The sequence below is a fragment of the Phoca vitulina genome, unplaced genomic scaffold, assembly GCF_004348235.1.
Source record: "Phoca vitulina isolate PV1807 unplaced genomic scaffold, GSC_HSeal_1.0 scaffold14, whole genome shotgun sequence".
NCBI classification, from domain to species: domain Eukaryota; kingdom Metazoa; phylum Chordata; class Mammalia; order Carnivora; family Phocidae; genus Phoca; species Phoca vitulina.
In genome coordinates, this window is record NW_022589717.1 from 24,191,427 (window position 1) to 24,215,889 (window position 24,463).

The window sequence follows — 24,463 nt, forward strand, 5'->3', positions numbered from 1 at the left end:
CTTCCTTCCTCTTACTTTCTTCTGCTCTCTCTTTAGAATTTGCCTGGTATGCCTTTTTTTTTTAATCCCTTATTTTCAAATGTCCCAAATAATTATATTTCACATGTCTTTTATATAAGCAGCAAAAAACTGGATTTAAAAAATCTGAGTCTGTGTATTTTAACAACTCAGTTTAATCTGTTCTTCTTTATCATGATTACTAATGGTTTTGGATTTTTTTTCTACTATTTTAACTTTCCTGTTTTCCTTCTCTCTTTCCACTTTCCTTCCTTTGACTAGGTCAATCTAGCTTTTAAAAAATTCCCCTCTTTGCTCCAGTACTGGATTTAGAAAGTACACATTTTTACTCCTTAAATAATTATCAAGTTGTGAATTTGTATACTTAAAAGTCAAAAGTTAATCAATAGCTTTTCCATGAGAAACAAACACGTAAAATGTCTTTGGTCTACTGCTTCCAGTTCTCCTTGTTACAGCTCTTTAGAATTTAAATTATACCTGTTTTCACAACTCCCCTGAAATCAGCCCTTCTTTCCTCACACCCACATACCCTCATCTGTTTCATTACTGATGGGTTTCTTTGATCACCACTGTTTCTTATACTTTACTTCACACTTCGGGGTTTGGTTTCTTACATGTTAAAGAATATTTTTTCATAATTCTTTCAACAGTGGTCATTGAAAGTTCAAGTCTTTCAGGCTTGATTTGTCTGAAAATCTCTTTATTTCACCTTCATTCTTTACAAAGTCATAGATTTCCCAGCTTGACAGGTAATTGCCCTCAGTACTTTGAAGATAGAACTCCCCTATAGTTGGGCCTTAAGAGCTGCTTTTGCAGAAATTTCTTGTTAGTCTAGTTGTCATTCTTTTACAGATAACCTGCATTTTCTCTTTGGTAGCTTATCCCAAATTCCCTGTTTATTTGATGTCTGCAGTTTCATTTCAAAGTACCTGAGTGCAGAGTAATCTTTATTTCTCCTGCTCGGGACTTAAGGTCCCTATTAGATTTGAAGGTGTAGGTATTTCTTCAGTTCTGAAATGTCCTTAGACATTATTTCTTCAAGTATCACCCCTATCCCATCCCCACTACTTTTTTCTTTTGAACTCCTATTAGCAGTGTGTTGGACCTTTTCACTGTGTCTTCACATCAACCTTCCTTTTATATTTCTTTTTATCTCTCTGGACTGTATTCTAGGTGATTTTCTCAGATCTATTTTCTAAGTATATATTTTTCTGTGTCTAATCCGTTTAATGTCTACAGTGTTTTAACGACAATATTTTTTTCACATCTAGCTGCCTAGAAATATTCTATTTAGTTCTTTCTCCGACATCTCTGTTATTTTTCCATTAGGTACTTCTTATTTTCTGGCTATTATATCTTCTTTCTCTAAATTATATCTTTATCTATTATATCTCTAAATACTTTTAACATTATATTTCATAGTTTCCTTCGGATTTTTTGTTTGTTCAACTTTTTGGGATGCTAATATGCATACCTACCACACACTGTTTTGGCCTAGGTGAATCCCAGGGGCACTGCCTTGTGGAAGGGACTCTAAAGGAAGTTTCAGCATTTGTAACTGTTGGGGGTATAAGCATTTCACTTGTTTTGGACCAGTTTTTATGCTAATTTCTTAGCTAAAATGCTTTTTACAAGACTTGTGTAGTTTAAATTTAGACTCCACATTTGATGTGATACGGGCTTGTGTTTCTTATTCCTTTCAGCCTTCCTGCCATGTCGCTGGGCTGGCTGGCATGTTGAGTTTTACCGTCCTTGTTAGGAGACAGTGAAATAGCTGCAGAGACATGGCTTTATGCAAGAGGCTCTGTTTCAGGCTCCAGCCTTGCTAGCGTCTATGTTCTTGTCTCCCATTCCTGTTTGTGTTCTAGTATGCACCCCTAAGGCATTTACCTACACCCACTAGTCTGTGGGCCAACTGTAGCTTTAGCTCCAAGTTAAACCACTCTGGCTGTGAATTCCCTTTGCTTGCACCTGTTTTTTTTTTTTTTTTTCCCCTCTCTCTCTCTCTTTTTAAGCTTGCCTATATATTTAAGACTTTCTTTTTTAAATGCAGAATTTCCATGCGCTTAGAGAAAAAAAAAAGGCTCAGTTCAGTTCCACCATTCTGATTGCTAACTACAAGCTTCTTAAAGACAGTATCCATGTCTGGCTAACCTTTTTGAATGTCAAGTAGAATATGATAGCCAAGTGTCATGTGTCAATCTTTGCTCAATAAATATTTCATGAATGAATGAGAGAGAAGAAAAAAGTGAAGACAACAAAACAATGATTTGCAAATGATGATGATCAGAGCAAGAGAATACTGAAAATTTACACAAAGTAAGGTCAAATGTCTAATAAAATAGATATGGCACTTGTGAAGTTCTTCAAAATTTTCTCAAAAAAAGGAGAGATTTAGGTTGTAAAATGGGGTGGAGTGGATTACAAATCAGGATATCCACGGAATACAGCACAATATGCATTTGATGCTAGACAAGTTAAAAAGTGGACTCCTGTGCATTTGATTCCTCAGGCCACCTGGTGCTGGAGACAGAACAGGACCCTTGGCTTCATCCCAGCAGGGTCTGGAGATGTGCAGCCCGTCCGCCCTTCAGGGCGCTGGCTCTGTGAGTCTGCGACTGTGCCCCTTCTGAGACCCAAACTTACTGCATGTCAAACTGGGATACTAATAATAATTCCAACCTTTCAGAAATGTAGGAACCAATTACATGTAAATTCTTATAAAGTACTATTAGCTTTTTTTTGGTATAATAAAGAAAAAATTCTTGAGAGATCAGTGATCAATTTGGTTAAAACAAAGCAAGTAATAATCAAATTCTTAAGATGACTTTACAGGAAAACAATATTATATTGTCACTATTATTTCTATATGTAGGGTAAGGCAGGAGCAAAACCAGGGAGTGTGTAGATTTTCAGGGAGGTGGAAGGAACTCGCACCTCCGTGTTAAAATGTTTCTGTTCTCAGATGTCTTGACAAAACATCCACACGCAGATGAAAGGTGACTTAAAGAGAGACCTCAGATTCTACTTGAAGACAGATGAGAACGTGAGTGTGTGACAACACACCCAAAGGAAGCATGTTTTGCCCCTTCAGTACGAAGAACATCTCTCTACCTCTTTCTTGAGGACTTATTCCCTGAGTAACCTCCGTGGTCTTCACAGCTATCACTCATGGGGTGCCTACCATCCACCAATGCTAAATTTAGTCTTGCTAATTCTCACAGTGCCTTGTGAATAATTATCCTCCTGTTCACGATAAGGAAATGAAGGTACACTATGCAGCCAGGAGCCGACCCCAGGTTCTCCACTTTGTACCTCATGTCATCTTCTCTCTCCACGCTTGCCAGTGGCCCAGCGCTTTTTAGCTGTTTTCTCCAGAGTATCTCTTTCCAACTATGAAGAGATGTTTGGTACCTTATATGTTTTGTTATTCCACTCACTCACTTGTTTATCCTTTGCTCCCCATTACGTGGTAAGATTTTGTGTTTTCAAACTCAGTTGCTGTTTCCACTGCATGAAATTGAGTTCTCTAAATGAAGAGCACTGGGTACTCAATATAGCTTGAAATCTCAGGAAAATAGGCCATCTTAAAAACACATTTACACCACATCATTTTTGCACAATTAGATTAAATGCACGGAAATGTATATCCATAGAAGTTGAAACAAGGACAATCTTTTTGGCATGATACTGGTATTAATTTTGCAATATTACTTCACAGCAATACTCTTTGCTACATGCTTTTATTCATTTTATAATCTTACCTCATTTTCAGTAAGATAATGTAAAAATACATGAATGACTTTCAGAAAAAGATGGAATCTGTATAATTCTTCTAAAAAATAAAAGTTAGTGCAGAAGTTATCCCTGAATGCTGAACTAACATGAAGACGGTAGGAGATTACTGATGGAGGAAATAGCTCTGTATTCAAGTGAACATCAGACCTGAATAACTGACAGCCCTCTGAACAGGGGGCACATGTCATCCATTTCTTTTTCTTTTTATTAAAGATTTTATTTATTCATCTGAGAGAGAGAGAATGAGAGACAGAGAGCATGAGAGGGAGGAGGGTCAGAGGGAGAAGTAGACTCCCTGCTGAGCAGGGAGCCCGATGCGGGACTCGATCCCGGGACTCCAGGATCACGACCTGAGCCGAAGGCAGTCGCTTAACCAACTGAGCCACCCAGGCGCCCACATGTCATCCATTTCTAAACATCTCATTTGCAGTTACAGAATGAACTCTATTTCTGGATAAATAAATACAGCAACCAAAATGGGCAGAGAGACCCAGTTCTAATTCCAAAGGGATGCCTTGGGATAAAATCTACAAGAACAATAGTCCTAGAATATTTTTTAAAAAACACTTTGAGAAAAAAAGAAAAAGAAAAAAGAAATATTTCAATAGTTTTGCAAACCTGTCATTTTTTCAAACTAAGACACCAATTTTATTCATAGCTATAACTTCATCTGGCTCTCTCTTGGAACACCCATTACACTAAACTACAATCATAGGGTCATTTGGAAATAGTTTTAAAATATTAAAATAATCTAACGTCTCCAAACCTGATTAAATCGGAACAAAAGTGAATAATTGAAGAGTTGGAAAATATATTTTTCCTGGCTTTTGAGAGAATTTGGGGTTGAAAATGGAGTTCACTTTCATGATAACAGTGGAATGAGAAAGCCCCATTATAATCAGAGTAGGAAGGATATTCACAATTTAGTTTTTGCTAAAGATTTTATTTATTTATTTGGGGGAGAGAGAGAGAGACAGGGCAAGCGAGCAGAGGGAGGGGAGAGAGAGGCAGAGGGAGAGAGAGAATCTCAAGCAGACTCCCCGCTGAAGGTGGGGTTCCATCTCACAAGCCTGAGATCATGACCTGAGCCAAAATCAAGAACTGGAAGCTTAAATGACTGAGTCACCCAGGCACTCCAGGATATTCACAATTTAAATGATTTGTATGCTAATTGCCTGCTTTTAATTTAGCTAAAGAACTGAACAACTTTTGTATCTATAGGACCCATGCCATCTTGCCATTCTTATGTTACCAGTGTTGCCCTACTTTATGAGGCTAGCCCTTCGAACCTATAGGTCAATGGCTGTCAGAAGTAACACTTCTGTTTTGGTGCTCAAGTATTGGCTTACCAAGACACTACTAAAAAGGTATTTGAAAAGCTTAGTCATTCGGTTATCTGCAGGTCCATCTGGAAGCAGCGGATTTGGGAAATTACTGACCCAAACTAAATGGAATCCTGGAATTATATTTATGTTCTGTTAGAACTAAATCTCTGATAAACCCAAACTATAAACTATTCTAAACTATGGGTATCTGCAGAACTCAGGAGCTCTAAGTATTAACCTGAACACCTACTGTGAATCCTCATGCTGTGGCTTCTACAGGGAGAATGCAAGCTAGCTTCTTAAGAGACTTCACAAAAATTTAAAGCAGGGTCTCAAAGAAACATCTGTACACACATGTTCACAGCAGCATTATTCATGATATCCAAAATGTGGAAGCAGCCCAAGTGTCCTTCGATGGATGAATGGATAAACAAAATGTGGTATATACATACAATGGAATATTATTTAGCCTTAAAAAGGATATTCCGACACATGCTCCAACACGAATGAACAGAATGATATTCTGTTAAGTAAATAAGCCAGTCACAAAACGTCAAATGCTGTATGATTCCACTTACATGAGGTACCTGGAGTAGTCAAACTCCTAGAGACAGAAAGTAAGAATGACTACTCTCAGGGGCTGGGGGAGGGGAGGAATGAGCACTTATTTACATAACATTGTGAGTGCACATAGCATTATTGAACCGCAGAGTCAGAAATGGTCAAGTTGGTAAATTTTATGTTATGGGTATTTTATCACAATTGAGAAAAAATTTAATTAGAAACAAAAAAGAAACTCTGCAACCCATGATCTTACCTGCTATACTCTGATAGAGATTGAGAGACTAGGATTTGTGTTTAATTAAGTAACTTCTTTCAGAGTTCAGGCTTTTCATTCATTCTTCTTCTTTTATAATAGATAAAATATCTCTTTTCTTCTCTGTTTTTACTACTTGCTTTTTGCCTTTTTGTGTCTTGATGGATTTTTACTTTTACTGCATGTGCTTTTACTGCAGGCTGTGCTAAATGCTTTTTAAAAGCAGGAAGAGTAAAAATTCTTTAATAAACCATAATTTCACAAAGTCAGTCACTGAAACACTTCCTAAAAGGCCTGTCTGTTGTAATTTTGGTACCCTAAGGGAGAAGGGAAAATAGAAATACCTTTATCACTCTTTTCTCTTTCCAAGAATTCACATTTAATAAACATAATCCTTTCACACTGGCTGATTTTATAAATGCCAAAGCACAAAAGGCTCCCAGCTCTTCCACCTACGGGAGCCCATGAAAGGTACAGTGACATTTCTTAAGTGAAGATCCTTAGCAGTATTGCACTAAACTGTACCGTGGTCACCACGTGTCTTTTAGGAGTAGAAAGCATCACTTTATTTAGTAAGGGACTACAAAAATAAACTTCTGAAACATTTCTCATTAGCCCATGGATTAAACAATAGGCAACTCTCATCATTTTGAAGGTCCATGTCCTCCTTCTGGATAATCATCTCTGGTTGATTTTGTACGTGCACAGGTACCAAATTACACCAGTACTAAATAAATATCTGGTAGCCACTGAGAGCAGGTAAATCCAACGGATTTCACAGACCTTGAATTGCTCTTAAAATATACATATATTGGGGTGCCTGGATGGCTCAGTCGGTGGAGCGTGTGACTCTTGATTTCAGGGTTGTGAGTTTGAGCCCCACGTTGGGAGTAGAGATGACTTAAAAATAAAATCTTAAAAAATAAAAAAAGTATATAAACAAAGCACAGCAAAACTCATTCAGGGCTGGACTCCTTGAAGTCCCTAGCATCTCAGGAAGACCCTTCAAAAACATGTTTGGTAACATGCTACTACTTCCATGAATTGCTCCTAGGAACGTGTGTGTGTACGTGTGTGTGTGTGTGTGTATTACACTGTTGGAATGCATACAGCGGCAGTGTCAATATTACAACACAGAGTAAAACAAATTGAGTGGTATGGTGCGCGCACAATCACAGCCGATCTGAAAGACCAGACCTTACATCTGATGCCACAAACCACACCATTATGTCTGAATCAATGTAACATCTTGTTAAGTGGTCAGTGTTAACAGATGGTCCCTGTCTTAGGCTTGTTATTTTTCTAAAAAATAACATGCAGAAACAGTTTTTTTTTTTCAAACCTTAATTAGAATAAAAATTACCTCAACTTGAACATTCAAATTATTCCAGTTTATGGTATACATTTTTTTTTTCATAATCTTACCAGATTTTTCCCTCACTGACAAACAAGATCTATCTGTAGAAGGGCCATTATGCTAGCTGCAGTTCTGATATGTGTTATAACATCTACATCATTTATTTATAGACAGGGCAGAACTCAGCCACTTTGGTCTAGGAATTGCCAGACAATGTTGTTTGTGGTTTCTTTACTGGACTACCATACCAGAGAGTGGGATCCCAATGGTCTCCATGACATTCATCGATTCTCTATTAATTTTCCATGGTCAACTCCAGTAAGAGTTAAAAGCTAATTCAGTGTTTTGTCACCTTAACTGATGTTCCAAAAGGGATGTGTTTTCGTGGAAGTGCCCGTGAACGTAAGCAACACAGTTGCCAGTGATTTGAGTAGATATTACACAGATCAAAATAGTATTTGACAATCTAAAAATTTAGAAGGGGCTTGTTTACATGGCAACCATAATTTACCACTCACAATCCTAGAAATCATGAAAAAAAATCTTTTAACCATATATTTTATATATAGTTTTTTTTTTGGTATAAAAAAACAGTCTTTTGTACCTTAAATTTTTAAATACTTATATAGTTAGCACAATTTCTTTTGGATACAAGGACACATTTCTGGTAGAGGAAAGAAAACATGAAGTCATAACCCACTGTGAAAATTTCCTCTTAACTGCTATATTAAGGTTAAAATACTCAACAGCATGCTTAGAACCTTAGGAGCACCTGATAAAATCCAAAACATGTTAAGACTTAACACCTGAATTGCTCTCCACACAGAAAGGATACAAAAAACCAATATTCTCTGGTGAAAGAATTTTTTAAAAAATTAGCAAAGCCTCATTTTTGTAGGATGTAGACTCAAATACTAACTTTCTGCAGATTTAATGGTATGCAGACCACAGATGTTTCAAGAGAAGACAGAAAACCTTCAGTGAGCTATTATCGCTTCGAACAGGGACATTTTGGGTATCTACTTAAAGACACTGCTTAATTTCAATAAATGGCCACAGTTTCCTCACTTGTAAAAAAAGGAGCCATAAAAAGGTAAGATACTTACCTGATAACTACTGAACTTCAAGAATGCGAACAAAGTTAATTGCTGAATTTGGGAGTGTGGCTAGACTATCGTGTGCGTAAAGGGTGACAGCAAATCCCTTTTCCTAGTACAATAAAAGATTTGTATTAAATTGCAACTTCTGGAGTCGTATTCTTCGTGAAGCACAAGGCACATTACTCTAGCAACAGAGCTGGCACAGGTTATAAGGAAGGACATTTACCCTGATAAAGCCCAGGTGTGTGGTGAGGTTTCCGAGGCAAGAGCAGAGTGCGGCTCACACTTGCAGAGGTGACTTTCCCAGTGTGCGCCTGGGTTGGGGTGGAGGTGTGGCAGGTAGGAAGCAGCTGTGTTCCTTTTCCAGGATCACAGACTCCTTCTTCTACCCGCAGTGTCTCGCTTTGGAAGAAGCAAATAGCTAAACCTCTAGAGACTGTTATCACAGACACTATTCCATTCATTAATTGACCTGGGTCCCAGAAAACATTCTCAGGTACCATTGTTTTGGATGAAAGGTAGTTTATTTTGTTTGTGTGAATCCTTCAAAAAGCTGACAAGTCATCGGCCTAAATAATAATAAAAAAAAGATGATGTTCAACTCAATCAATCTATTAGAGTTGAGCCACGTGTCCTTTCTTATTATTCTGAACATCTGTCACAAAGCAGATTTTGTTCAGGACACGATGAACAACTGCATCATTCATGACTGGGTGAAGTCAGTATAATCCTACCAGGTCACTACACCAGCGGTGACATCTGTTTCCCGTAAGACATCACCGGTCAAATACATACTACACATGCACACGAGATGACGTGAACACAGTGCTTATTCAAAGCACAGCCTCAATACTTTTCATCTTCTTTATCCACATCTTCTTTATCCTCGCTAGTCAATACAGCTGAGGAGTATGGCTGATGTTCTGAACCTTCTCTTCCACTTGGAAATTCTGTGACCTTCTGAATGTTCTCTAATCAGAACAGAATGGCTATGCGGTCTTTAATGACAAACAAATGATTCTTTGGGTTTCTGTGTTTATCCACTAGAAGCAATGCACAGTTGAAGGCCAATGCTTCAAAAGTGTTAGCTCCCGGGCGCCTGGGTGGCTCAGTCGGTTAAGCGGTTAAGTGTCTGACTTTTGATTTCGGCTCAGGTCATGATCTAGGGCTCTTAGGATTGAGCCCTGCATCTGTCTGGCTCTGTGCTCAGCGTGGAGTCTGCTTGTCTCTCCCCTCTGCTCCTCCCCCAGCTCGCACTCTCTTTCTCTCAAACAAAAAACAAAACAAAATAAAATATTTAAAAAAAAGTGTTAGCTCCCTGTAGATCTCTTGAGCAGGCAGGACCCCAGGCCGAGGCAGACACTGGGTCTCACACCCTGGTAAGAGAGTGTGATTCGAGGGCCCCCCCTTCGAATCACACTCTGCCCAACCCCCTCCCCCCCAGCAGTTCACTGTACTGCTCAGCACAATGAACTGGGGGGTGGGTTGGGCAGCCAGTTGACAGCAGTGTTTTTCTGCAACAAGTACAAAGAATAGCATTCAGGAAAGATATAAAATATAATAAAAATCAGAAAAGCAAAATCATTCCTCTGAGTAACTTCTGGAACAGATTTTCAATGATTTTAAAGCCAAGGCCAAGACTGGTGGACCGTGAATGAAAAAGTTTCCCACTTCAGGCTACCACCCCAAAGAAAAGAGCACAAAGGTCATACTGAAGTGAAAAAGCAACTTTGTGTTTTCTGTTTTCCTTCCCCCGCAAAGGTGTATGATAGCCTTAACACACCTTATTTCAAAACTAAGACAACTGTGTATAGCATGGTGACTGGTTAATAACACTGTATTGCCTATTTGAAAGTTGCTTAGAAAGTAGATCTTAAAAATTCTCATCACAAGAAAAAACATTTGTAAGTATGGTGACAGATGTTAACCAGACTTACTGCGGCAATCCTTTTGCAATATGTGCAAATATGGAATCATCATGTTGTACACCTGCAACTAATACAATGTTACATGTCAATTATGTCTCAATTTAAAAGCTAAGCTGACAATGGGACGTAACATTTTTATTTGATAAACGAGAGATAGTGCAGGGCTGTAGAGTCACAGGGGCAAGAGGACAGAGGAGAAAAAGAGGAAAAGAGAAAGCCAGAAAATGGAGGGAAGGAGAAGGGGTCAAGCAGAAGTGGAGGGTTGAGACAAGAAAGAAAAAAAAATGTCAGTTGTGGCAGGAAGGAGGTTAGGGAAAGAAAAACTAGCAAGAAGAAAAGGAGAGCAGGAAAAAAACAGTCTCTTCCATTCTGAAGTGTGAGCCCACAGCTCGTCATGCCCAATGCACAGTTCGATAACTTCCAACTCTGAATTTCAGAGACTCATCCCCTTTCCTGCTCAGGTACAATTCCTCATGCCCGGACCGCAGAGCATCGTGTTCACTGTGCCCATCCAAATTCTAACCCTCCTTTGGAGGCTAATACAAATTTTAAAGCCAGATAATACTGCCAGGCAGCTTTCTTTGATCACTTCAGCCCAGGGGAATCACCTTCTCTTTAAACTCCTGGAGCCCCCATCTTAAATAAAATTTATTTGTCACACTTGTCACATGGACTTCATCCTGTTGGGCCACTACTCTTGTGTCTGGGTCTTAATTCACCAACAACACGACAGAATTCTGGAAGATGGAAATTGTGTCTCTCACTTTGGGTTCCTCACAACAGCCACCATGGTGCTTTGCATATTGTAAATATTCTCGATATTTATTAGAGACCAGTGAAACATTAGCCATTGTTCATAATTTTTTTTAGCTAAACAATAGAAAGACATAAATTTCACATTAGGGGAAGCAATCAGGATATTCACTTATAATACTGTCCTCCTCCTTTTTAATTGGCCTCATTTCAGTCACAAGTTCTCATAGCTATAAGAATAAGTTATCTTGTTGGTAAAGCAGAATCATTAACTATAGGAGGTTGGAAGGGACCCTGAAGACCCTTCCATTTCCATTACTTTGTAGATGCGTGGAGACATATGGCATAATGAGAACAGCATGAACTTCCAGGGAAAGCTGGGCTCAAACCTGAGATCCACCTCGCAGCGGCTCTGCGATCTTGGCTAACCCTACTGAACGTCTCTCTGTCTGAGGCAGCTGAATTATTTATAAAGCAGTGATAATAGTATCTGCCTGAAAATATGACTGTCTATGAAGAAGACAGTTCACATAAAAGCATCAAGTACAGAAAACGGCACAGAGTAGGCTCGGTCAGTGTCCTGCTACTAGACTGAGGGCCCCTTAAGCACGAGGACCGCGTTCCATTCACTACTCAGTGATTATCTGATGACTTGACTAGAGATTAAGTCTTTCCTGAATGAGGAAACAGAGATCCATACCACAAGTGAGGCTTCCCCAAAGCCAAGCAGAATTGTAAGTTTGGGTTGGGTTTTATCGATCATCTCGTCTAGCGTTTCTCAAAGTGTGGTCGGGGGACTCCGGGATATCCCCAAGACCCTTTCCAGGGGTCTGCGAGGTACTCCTTTCTCCAACTAACTACCTGGGTGAAACTGAATTTTTTTTCATATACTTCAACCAAAACAACCTATCACCACAGGCTGAATATGAGAAGCAGACAAGGGAATGTAACTGTCTTCATTTAAGTCAGATTGAAAGGATTTACAAAAAAGCAAAAGAGTGCCATTCTTTTAATACTTTTCTTTTGTTAAAAAAGTTATTTTTCATACAATATTTATGCTATGCTGGTTATTTATATAATATGTACTTGCTATTTTAATGTGAATGATAAAACCATATTCTAAAAATTTGTTTTAGTTTCTAATATAGGTAAATATGAATAGATATAACTTATATAAACAGAAGCTCTAAAAGTACCAGCTCATCATCCTTCAAATTCCCCCTCTAAACCACTTGATTGTACCCTATTATCCATGTAAGTGGAGATGACAGAGACCAAATGTTTGTGTCCCCCAAAATTCATATGTTGAAATCCTAACCCCCAATGTGATAACAGTGGGAGGTGAGGCTTTTGGGAGTAAACAGGTTTAGATGAGCACAGCCCCCATGATGGGATTAAAAAAAGAAGCAGCAGAGACACCAGAGCTTTTTGTCTTTCCCATATGAGGACACAGGAGAAGGCAGCGGTCTGTAAGCCACGAAGGGGGCCCTCACAGAACACAATCATACGGGCACCTTGCTCTCAGATTTTCAGCCTCCAGAACTGTGAGGAATGAATGTCTGCTGTTTAAGCCACCCAGCCTGTGGTATTTTGTTACAACAGCCCAAGGTGACTAAGACAGAGCGTGACATCATACCTACAGCAAAAAAGAAATTAGGAGTTTATAAACTACTAATTCCATTGATTCTACTGAGGCAGTGGTTATTTCAAGGTGGAGGAGCACAGGTGAGGGGCCATTAGACAAAGGTTGCCACATCTGTAAATATGGACCCTGGCTGGGGCAGTACTCCTACTGCAGATACACAGATGAGCTTTTTTTTTTTTTTTTTTTAGATTTACTTATTTTTTTTGAGGGAGAACGAGAGTGCTCGTGCAAGCAGGGGGGGGGGGGGGGAGAAACAGAGGGAGAGGGACAGAGAGAATCTTAAGCAGACTCTGCAGAGCCCGACGCGGGGCTCGATCCCAGGACCCTGAGATCATGACCTAAGAGTTGGATGCTTAACTAATGAGCTACCCAGGCACTCCACAGATGAGCTTTAATAAGTAGACTGAAGGTCACCAAATATGGCCTTTTTTTTTCTTCCCCTTCTCTACTTGTTTCTTTCAGAAAAGTATCAATGCCAGAATCCCTCCTCAAAAATTAACCTCAGGGGCGCCTGGGTGGCTCAGTCGTTGAGCGTCTGCCTTCGGCTCAGGTCATGATCCCAGGGTCCTGGGATCGAGCCCCACATCGGGCTCCCTGCTCCGCGGGAAGCCTGCTTCTCCCTCTCCCGCTCCCCCTGCTTGTGTTCCCTCTCTCGCTGTGTCTCTGTCAAATAAATAAATAAAATCTTTAAAAAAAAAAAAAAAAAAATTAACCTCTTCAGAGCCTCTCAGATACACAAATCAATTAATTTGCTTAGGTTTCATGGGTGGAAGTGAGGTATTAACATCTAAATCATCTCTCATGCATGATACAATAAAAATGGATAATCGTGTGGTTTTGGCTCTAGAAGTGTCTAGAGATGAAAGCTCACTGAACAGTTTATATATCAAGACACATTCAGGTGTGTTCTCTTACTTCAATCCAGAGGAGAATGATCAAAGACACCATCCATGTGTCTGATGACGGCCTGGGTTAAAGGAGGAAGCCTAGCACTCTCCCCAGTTTCGTAACTAATCCACTCCTCACCACCTGCCCCAATCTTACAATGTGTAATCACTGCATCAAAAATAATTTTTCTCTCTTTATCAATTTTTCAAAAAAAACACAAATTCGTTCCAGTGATTTTATTTTATATTGAAAGGAAGAGTATTTTTAGCTTAAGAGACCAAAGTCTTTGGGCATGTTTATTGAAATACAAAGCAACATGCTGCTATGAGCCACACTAAGCCTTTTATAGGTAACACGTGACCTTAAACTGGTTTTGGCTTTTATTCAAAATAAAAAATAGCTCCCTCCAGTTATTCAGAGTAACGCTTGGACATATTTCTTGCATAATTACTACTCGGTGCAATCTCGGGGTGCCTGGGTGTCTCAGCTGGTTAAGCATCTGACTTTTGATTTTGGCTCCAGTCATGATCTCAGCGTTGTGAGACTGAGCCCTGTGTGGGTCTCCACACTCAGTGCAGAGTCAGCTTGAAGATTCCCTCTCCCTCTCCCTTTGCCCCTCCCCCTGCTCAGGTTCTCTCTCTCTCAAATAAATAAATACATCTTTAAAAAAAAAAAAAATAGATGGCCAGTGTCTCCAACAGAAGACTGGTTAAAAAAAAAACAAAACAACAGAAAAACCAGAAAAATCCCCAAAACCCAATCCCCCGACCCCCTTCCCCCCCCCCAAAAAAACTACTCTGTGCAATCTCTGTATAGTTCTATAGAGCTTAAACAGTGCATTCCATTTGCAGTCTCCTTTTTGTTTTAATTTTATACTATACTGGCAATTACCTGGCTTCATTGACTACTTAGGAAATTTCTCAAGTACGCTACAAGACGTAATGTAAGAAATATTAACGTATAGCAATGTTCCTGAAGAACATTTGAAAGAATCCTATAAAATATGAATCTTTTTCATTAAGTTCACAATGCTACGCCCTAAAAGCATTGTAGAGTAAACCCGTATCAGGAATCTTGCATCTGACACTTGTACTAGAAAGAGCACTCAATTAACAGACCAGAAAAAGCTGCCAAGTGCCAATATGTAAAAAGCATTTTGCTAAATATTAAGGAACATTTTTTTTCAAGTATGCTTCCTGTGCTCTAGAAGTTTACAGTATAGCTGGAGGGAAAACATATATAAAACACAAAAAACAGCAAATAATTGACATAGAAAAAAGTAATATAGAAAAAAGAGTTTTTGGGGCAAAAGTCCCTCTTGATTTTGAAGATAATAGAAGTCACCAGAGAGGAGGTGCCCTTTGGGTTGGGTGAGGGAGGGAAAAGGAAAATGTTAGGAGCAAAGGCACAGCAGTGGAAAGACAGGACTAAGGGAAGAGAAAGGTTAATTTGGCTTGCACAGAGTTTATGCAGAGAAGCAGCTGGAAATAATGCTGAAAATAGCATTTTAAAATTAATTAGTTTATCAAGCACTTACTAATGCCAGACAGTATTCTAGGTGCTGGGTGTGCAAAGATAAACCAGACAGGCCAGGTTCCTGCCCTCTCTGAGCCTACGTTATGGCAGCAGAAGACCTACTACCAAGGAAATAAACATGCGATATAACGGGGAGGGACTGAGCAGATGGGTCTCTCTAGATCTGGTGGTCAGGCTTCTGAATAAGGAATATTTCCAGCTGAGACAAGAAGGTGAGAAAGGACCATCCTCCTGCAACAAACAGCAGGTGGAAAGGGTCTGAGCTGAGATCCTTCAAGGTACCACGGGGAGTCAATGTGGCTAACCAAGGCTAGTACATCTTCTGAGAGAATCCAGACTGCACCTTATTATTTTAAATACCACTTTTTCGTGGTTGTACACAAGGATGATGGTATGTTCCCTGAGCTACAGTCCTGGGAGACACAGCAGGTGGGACTTCTTCACCTCGCTGCCTCCATTTCTTCTGCTATCCCACCCACCCACCGCCAGAGTGTGAACTCCATCTTCTCCCTTTTGTATTCCCAGTGCCTAGAACAGTGCCTGGTGTATTGAAGTTGCTCAAGAAATATTTGTTGAATGAATGGACTGAATAAATATCACTTATCTCCTTCTCCCAAGAACAGTCCAAAAGGAGAAGGCAGGGTTTGGTGAAAAAGAAGATGGGTCGAGGCATGAATTAGAAGGTCTACCTACAGTTCTAGTCTTTTTTTTTTTTTTATTATGTTATGTTAATCACCATACATTACATCATTAGTTTTTGATGTAGTGTTCCATGGCTCATTGTTTGCATATAACACCCAGTTCTCCATGCAGAACGTGCCCTCTTTAATACCCATCACCAGGCTAACCCATTCCCCCATCCCCCTCCCCTCTAGAACCCTCAGTTTGTTTCTCAGAGTCCACAGTCTCTCATGGTAAGTCTCCCCCTCCGATTTCCCCCCCTTCATTCTTCCCTTCCTGCTATCTTCTTCTTCTTCTTCTTTTTTTTTTTTTTTTTAACATATAATGTATTATTTGTTTCAGAGGTACAGGTCTGTGATTCAACAGTCTTAATACTCCTCTCTTCAGTGTTCTTGCCTTTCTCAGGTAAGGGCAGTCCCTGACCCCTGCATGCTCATTTCAAGAACTTTCCTTAATGTGAGCAGTAACCCAGAAGCAGCATCCACAGCCAAGTTACCCATTTATTTAAGAACTTCCCTCCTCTCAACCCTTTGGCTAGGAATGTCTAGAAGTAACTTTTTGCTCTGACTCTACTTATCACCATGCTAGTTGATTAAGGGGAAGAAATACTGTTTTCAAAGAATGGGAGAAAAAAGAAGGGAAGAAATACCTCTTGTTTGGAATTCTGCCCCTACTTTTCCTCTGCTTCCATATATGATTGAATGCTTATTTCTCATTTATAGCTTATAAAATCTCCTCAGGTTTCACTGTACCTTCACCTACAGTTCCCTCTGCCTGGTCTCCTTCAGGTGGCAAGATATCTTCCACACCCTGTCTTTGTGCAACAGAAAAAAAAAATCCCATTCTGCAATGTTTCTGCCACTTGCAGGCAAGGATTGATCATTTTCTGATTTGTGACATTGTTTTTCTTTATTCAGGGGTGTCAATCTTGATAGTTTACAGGGCCGGGCATGAGTGAAGAGGGCCAGATGCAAAGAGCGGCCAGCGAAGGGCAACACATGCACCCTCTAAAGGGGGAGCTGGGGCTCCTGTCCAACACTCAGAATGGCCACACCATTCTGTTGAGACTTTGGCCCTCTAGCTAGTAGAACAGGACCTTGTGTCCATAGGGTCCAATGGAAAGAGAAGGCACAGAAGGGGGACTTTTTGTTCTTTCAGTTTCTCTCTTCATACTGACCCAGAAGAAAAAAACAGAGGAAATCTCAGAAGACAGGAGGTAGGGGTGGGGTGTGTGTGTGTGTGACACACAGAGAGAGAGACAGAAAGAGAAGGAGAGGAAGGAAGGAAGGAGAGGGAGCAGAAGGAGGAGGAGGGAAGGGAGCAGGGAAGGGTGGAGGTCAGATATTGGACACTACACAGAACAGTGTCCCAGTGAGCACAGGGGAAGTAAGAGATCCTGTTTGAAAGCCACAGAAAGGGAAGAGAAGAGGGGAAGAGCCGTTGGGGATAGAGGAGGAAAAGTAAATGAAGCCAGTAAAGGGGAAGGTGACCCAGGCTCATCCTAGTTCCGTGGCTCCTCTCATCAGAACTCCTGTCCCCCACCCATCACTGGCTCTTACCCTGCTGGAGCGAGGGTCCAGGCACAGAAGTCACCTCAGGAATACCAACCATGCTGCCCTGGGAGGGGTGGGTGAGGCCAGCCATGTCCCAAATCCATGCACTCCTGGCCTTCGTGGCGACACCCTGATCCCAGCCAGAACAACAGTGACACGGCCTTGGAATACACAGCCTGAGTATGAGCCGGGCCTACTAGAGCTTTTGGGCCTTGGGTGCAGAGGATCCTTAAGAGCACTGTGATCCAGGGAGGGCCCCTCACTAAGGACAACTGGACAATGGCAGCACAGTGGTCCCCCACTGGGGACACAACAGGGACAGGCAGCACTCCATGAAACAGGAAATGACTGATACTGAGTCTGGTGCTGCCATCACACAGCCAATGGCAGGCGGAGGTCACTATGGAGCTGAGGTTGACAAGTCCGAGTCCGAGTCCGAGGCAGACACGCTCAGAGCGCTCACTCAGAGGGGCTCAGAAAGTGGCACCGAGGCTTAAACTCTTGCTCCTACCATCTCTGAACCAGAAAAATAAATAAATAAAATAAAGGTTCAGGAACCACAAATGATCTTCAGTGAAAGATCATTCAAAAACCATTTTTTGTTGGGCTACCACTTGAGACAATATAAACATGCTTTTAAATATACTTTTAATTCTAAAATACTGGCCAAGACTTAAAAAAGAGTGGTAACACTGAACCTGCCTTTCAGAAATTAAAAAAAAAAAAATTGGAAGAAATTTCATTACAGGCTTAAATGGGAGTTTTAATATGTGTACTGAATTGATAAGAAATTTGAATACTTGCAGCGATCTGTAGCAATATATGATAAGCTGTTTCAAGGTACAATTGAATAATTAATCATTTAATACATATTTGAAAAGTTTCACATTTATAATAAGAAAAGTTCTATGCTAATTTAAAGTATTAACTCATATCTTCACCCCAATGTTTAATAAAAAAAGATGGGAAAGAATGTTTTCCTTAATTATTCTCTGCTCCCCACCTTTCCTCCAACTCCAATAAAGCCAGTACGCAGTGTTAAGGATAAGATCTTTGGGAACTTTCAGATCTGTTTCACAGGAGAAGGCAAACACAAAGGATCAACTATTAAAGTTCTGTTCACGGTTTTAAATACAGCAAAGCTTCTGGCATGAAAACTGCATCCCCTATCACACTTCTTTATCATAAATGTCATCCTCATAATCAGCAATGATAACTTAGAAAGCATCTTCTAGACTAATTAACAGATTGTTTGGTTCATTTGTTCAATAATTCACTTATTCGGCAAATATTTACAGAGTTCCTACTTTGCCCTGGACACCATGCCAGGTGCTGGAAATTAAAAACTGATGACGACAGAGCTTGTGATTTCAACGAGGAGGTACCAGGGAAACAAAGTAGGGCTATGGACACCTAAGAGCGAGCTGCCGATGCAGGTTTGAGGTGGCCTGAGCCAGTGGAGGGTGAGCGGGAGAGCAAGGGAGGATCCCATGAGAGCTGATCTCCCCTCAGCTGAACGGCGTATGTTACTTCCTTGCACAAAATTCCAGTTCCTTCCTTCATTTGGTGGAAGGGTATGCAAGTACAGGTACTGGCTGAGGGAAAGCATAGGGACATGCTCAGCAGATAAGAATGTGCAAGGTGCTGGCCGGCAAGCGGGGAGGCGTGCTTCCAGCTTTCGGTTCACCGCTCACTGGGCTCACACGGCGTTTAATGCTGGTAGCCATACTTTCTTTCTGGAAGCACTCTCTTTCCTTAGGATCTGCGACCTGCACTCCCCTGTCTTGTGTCCTTGAACTACCACTTCTAAAATGAGTTCAACATTGGTATCTTCAGCTGGGACCTCTCTCTAAGCTTCGGGTGTGTATAAAAACTGCTTATTTAATATCTTTCCTTGAATAATATTTGAAAGGCAATTCAATCTTAGGTTTAAAACTGGTTTCACACTCTCCCTTCTTCTTCCCTTCCAAACTCTGGTCCTCTACCCTTGCTCCCTCTTCCTGGGCAGTGACACCAAATCTGACCTGGCACTTAAGGCAGAGGCCTGGAATTCATCCTAGACACCCATTTCTTCCTCCCCTCCATTCTCTACCTGAATCTGACCACCAGCAGTTCCTGTCCATTTTGCCTTTCAACATCTTTGCATTTCTCTCCGTGTCCCATCACTACATAACTCTGCACGGAGTTCCTTCCTGCCGCTGGGCACTGTTCAGAACATTGACAACAGTTAGCAAATATTCCTTCAATAAATGCAGGATGAATCATGCATATGCATTCAGACTCTAGTTGCAGGCCATCCTAACTTAATAGTTTCTCTAAAAAAATAGAGGGTTTATGATAGCACCCTGTGATAGAGCTACTGATCAAGCTCTTTTTGTTGGTGTGATTTGATCAAAAGGCTTTATGTCATTTCTAAATGCTTTCGGGAAGTAGGTTCCCCCCTTTTTCAATTCTGAAAAACACAGCCCTGCCCTATTCTAGTTTCTAAGTTGAGAGAAACCTACAGAACTCTAGGGTGGGGTTAAGGTCAAAGTTTTAAGAACAGAGATAAAATTTTCATTCTAATAATTATATAATATCATAACATTTAACTATTTAAAACATTAGAAAGCCATTTTTGTGTTTCCATTTCATCTCTATTAGTATTTTTTACAACAGGCAAATGTTGTACACAAAGTGTATATGGCCTTTTTTATTTTTGGTTTCTTATTTATTTCCCAAACCTTTCAATTACATTAATTTAGACTTCAAATATAAGTTGCTTTCCCCTAAATCTCGTTTGTTAAAAAGGATTCTTACAATTTTTTACCTTTTTCGGAACCTATATACTTGGATATGTGCATACAATTAAAAACTAATAGAGTATACCAAAAGCATAGGCAACAAAAGAAAAAAATAACCTGCACTTCATTAAAATTAAAACCTGTAATTTTAAATGCCTCAAGGGATACTATCAAGAGTGAAAAGACAACCCACAGAATGGGAAAAATATACAAATCACATCTCTGATAAGGGTTTAATATCCAGAGTATATAAAGAACTCCTACAACTCAAGAACAAAAAGACAAACAATCCAATTAAAAATGATCAAAGGACTTAAACAGACATTTCTCCAAAGAAGATCTACAAATGGCCAATAAGCTCACGAACAGAGGCCCAAAATCATTAGTCATTAGGGAAATGCAAATCAAAATCACAATGAGAAAGGACTTCACAACTCCTAAGACATAAGTCAGAGAAAGACAAATGCTGTATGATATCACTCATATGTGGAATCTAAAAAAGGCTAACTTGCAAAAACAGAGTATAATAGTGGTTACTGGGAGGTGAAAGGAGGGGGGAAGGAGAGATGTTGTTTTAAGGGTACAAACTAGCAACTAGTAGACAAGTTGTGCAGACTTAATGTACAGTATAGTGAATGTATAAACTATTATAATCATCAACCTTGCTAATGGACTAGATCTTAATTATTACTCTTACCAAAAGAAAGGAATGACAATTATGGGACTTGACAGAAGTGCTAAGCATCTGCTACAATGGCAATCATATTACAATATATAAATGTCTCAAATCAACATGTATACCTTAAATTTACACAATATTATATATCAAATATATTTCAAAACAAAACAAAAAAATCCCATCCCCAAACATTTTATACCTACTAGGAAAGCTATTAAAAAAAAAAACCCTAGGGGGCGCCTGGGTGGCTCAGTTGGTTAAACATCCAACTCTTGATTTCGGCTCAGGTCAAGATCTCAGGGTGCTGGGCTGGAGCCCAGTGTCCGGCTCTGTGCTCAGCGGGGAGTCCGCTTGAGATTCTCCCTCTTCCTCTCCCTCTGCCCCTCCCCCATCTCTCTCCCTCCCTCTCTCTCAAATAAATAAATAAATCTAAAAAAAAACAGCCCAAAACAGAAAATAAGTATTAGCAAGGATGTGGTGAAATTGGAACTCTTGTAACTATTGTCACATTGCTGGTGGGAATATGTAAAATAGTACAACTGCTGTGGAAAACAGTGTGGTGGTTCCTCAAAAGTTTAATGTAGAATTATAATATGCTCCTAGATTATATACCAAAAAAGAAATGAAAGCAGGGACTCAAACAGATACTAACATACAAATGTTTACAGCAACGTTATTTACAATAGCCAGAGGTGTAAACAACCCAAGTGTCTATTAACAGATGAATGAATAAACAAAATATGGTCAATGCTCTTTACTTGGTAAAAATAAATAAGGTAGTTATATTTTATAAAGTTGCAGCAAACACTGAATCAGTGAATAATGAACTGTTCTTCCTAAGGGAAATACAGGGTTAGGTTCTTAAGATCCACTGGTCACTTTCATCAACTGATCTATACGTAATCCTGTTTTATGTGTATTTCTGTTTAAGGGCACCTTATTAATAAATATATAGCTGATACAACATTAGCATTGAACTTACAGCCAACAGCACTATAACTCATGCCTGAAAGAAGCTCATCTAAGACCTATGTCTTTCTCCCTAAGGCACATCAGACTTCTTGCTTTAGGAACACTACATAGCACTTCAGCACTCTGCTTAGAGGTCATTTTAAACGGTGAAATCACCAACAAGAAGCACAAAAATGCAAAAAACGTGGTACTAAATAGACCATGAAAAGGCCACTTGTTCACAGTATGAGAGCCGAAACAAAAAGGCAGAGAGTCTCAGCTGAAATGTACACATTGGGTGATGCAAATTTATTGCTGCTCTGGGCGCATCTGCAAAAGACGGTGGAAGTGTTGTGAGTCTTGACTCTGAGGTTACAAATAAATGTAGCCAGAAGTCAATTCACAAACACAGAATCTGCAAACAATGAGGATCAATCCTATGTACATACATTGGAATATCATTCAGCCATAACATGAAATTCTGATACATGGTACAATAAGGATGAGCCTTGAAAACGTTATGCTTCAGTGAAATAAGCCAGACATGGAAGGATACATGTCGTATGACTCTGCTTGTATGAATTACCTAGAATAGGCAAAATGGACTAGAGTTATCAGGTGTTTGGGGGAGGGGAGACTGTGGAGTTCTTGTTTAAGGGCTTCAAAGTTTTTGTCTGGACAATGACGTCCTGGAGACGGAGGGTGGGGATGGTTGTACAGCAATGTGAATGTAATTAATGCCACTGAACTATACACTTACGAATGGCTCAAATGGAAAATTTTTATATGTATTTTATGGGAAAAAATTAATAGATGTACTCAAGAAGACTGAATGGATCATTTAAATCTCCTGTTAAAATCAAATGGAAACATGCTGGATGGCATGGAGTAGAGATTCTTGTTTACCCACACTTTTAAAACAAGGAACATGTTTTCCTTTTGGTTTATAGACCATATTTGAAAACAGGCTTACTATTTAATAATATCAGCTGACTAATGAGGAAAACAAGTAAATGAAAATGCGCATGTCAGTTGTTTGGCCTCACTTCATGCTTTTGGTGAAAAATTATGCAGTAGAATTATTCTTTCTGACTAATCGCCAAAAGAAGGGTCACCCTGAGAATCAACAACTGATGTTCCTAATTTATACTGGAATAAAATGGTCTTTGTGACCTACCATATTGGGGTGACTGGACTTCGTAGGGAAATTGCTATGGTACCATTTAGGTATCTTGGCACTATGTGTCCACTTCTCATCTTTTGCATTGCTTTTCTTTCTTTTATCACCGATCTATTTCTTATCTGCTTCCTTCCTTACTGAAAACCCCTATTTTCATATCTAGAGAGAGCCATCTGTTAGAATATGGCTGTGGTTACTGTCATAATTCAAAAGTTCCTTTTTTATATTAGGTGTTTCTTGACCCAACAATGACAAAGAAGCACTGCCGGAAATAAACATACACGAAATGTGCTAATGTAGAATGCAAAAAGTGTAAACTTAACATAGGAAGGAATTCATGGCCAAAGAAATCTTACAATTCTTTTGATCTTTTAAAATGCATCATAAAACTAAAGACGTTTCACTACCACATTTTGGCTTTTTTTATGATTGCAAAGAAGGGTAATTTTGAGTGTCATGAAAACACACTGAGCAGCTGTATACTGTTAACCATAGAACCACTATATGAATGCGTGCAAAAACTGGCACTTCATACATTCACATTTCCTAGAAATTAGATAGTCTTCTCAACTGGTGGAGATACCAAAAGAGACTGTTTTCTATTAATGGTGGCTTTGTACCAGTCAAGTTTCTAGAGCCAACTGGATCATCTTTCTTTTGGGACAATTCCCATATACTATTATATGAGAACTATATATACTGATTTATATATACTCAGACATGTGCATGGTAAGTCTGCAAAAAGTAATTTTTAAATTCTTAAATGATAGGATTTTTTCCTCTTAAAAATGCTAGCTAGTGTCAGTGGATTCTTTCACAAATATACATATGATTTATGTTTAGAAATCATAAAAAAAGCATAACAAATAACTCTGCAGTTTATTTTATGAAGGCTAATTAATAGATACTTACTCATTAAAGACTAGGTCTGGCGCAAAATAGAGAAATTGGCTGTTTGTATGTTTGTACGATCTCCAGCTCAAGGCAAATGATGATAGACACATCCAAGAATACTGGATTAGGGTAATTTGGTCCTCAAGAGGCAAGTTTCTAAATCCTGAAGAACAGAACAATTAATCACAGAAATACACTTAGCATTTAAGTACATTCCAGGAAGAAGCTTCTTAAGGCAACCCCAAACAGTCACCTGTCTCTAACAGACTCAAATTAGTTCAACAGTCATTTAAGGAGCACCTACCGTGGGCATGGCCCTGTTCAACATTTCATTCTAAATTCACCCCAAATTTTCAATGAGGGTGAACTGCCAGGACAAATAAAACCAGGGAGTTCAGGCAGTTTCATTGTGGATAACGGTCTAAAACCATTGGTTAGACTGAAAGAATTTATATTAACCTGTAAAACTTGCTCCATTCTACTCACAGTAACATTAAAATAAGGAATATTTTAGTAATTAACTGTCAACTCCTGCATTTCTGCTATCATGGTGGAAGATTTTAATTTTCGTGAATTT

General features: G+C 39.5%; 1 protein-coding gene across 3 annotated transcripts in view; it reads right to left on the reverse strand.

Moving 5' to 3' along the window:
- The window catches only part of NR3C2 (nuclear receptor subfamily 3 group C member 2), a 327,865-nt gene that overhangs the window by 44,339 nt on the left and 259,063 nt on the right, over positions 1 to 24,463 (reverse strand). For all 3 annotated transcript variants that reach the window (XM_032412962.1, XM_032412961.1, XM_032412960.1), the window contains exon 6: positions 23,905 to 24,049. In XM_032412962.1, coding sequence (XP_032268853.1) covers positions 23,905 to 24,049 — 145 coding nt within the window. The remainder of the gene's footprint in view (positions 1 to 23,904; positions 24,050 to 24,463) is intronic.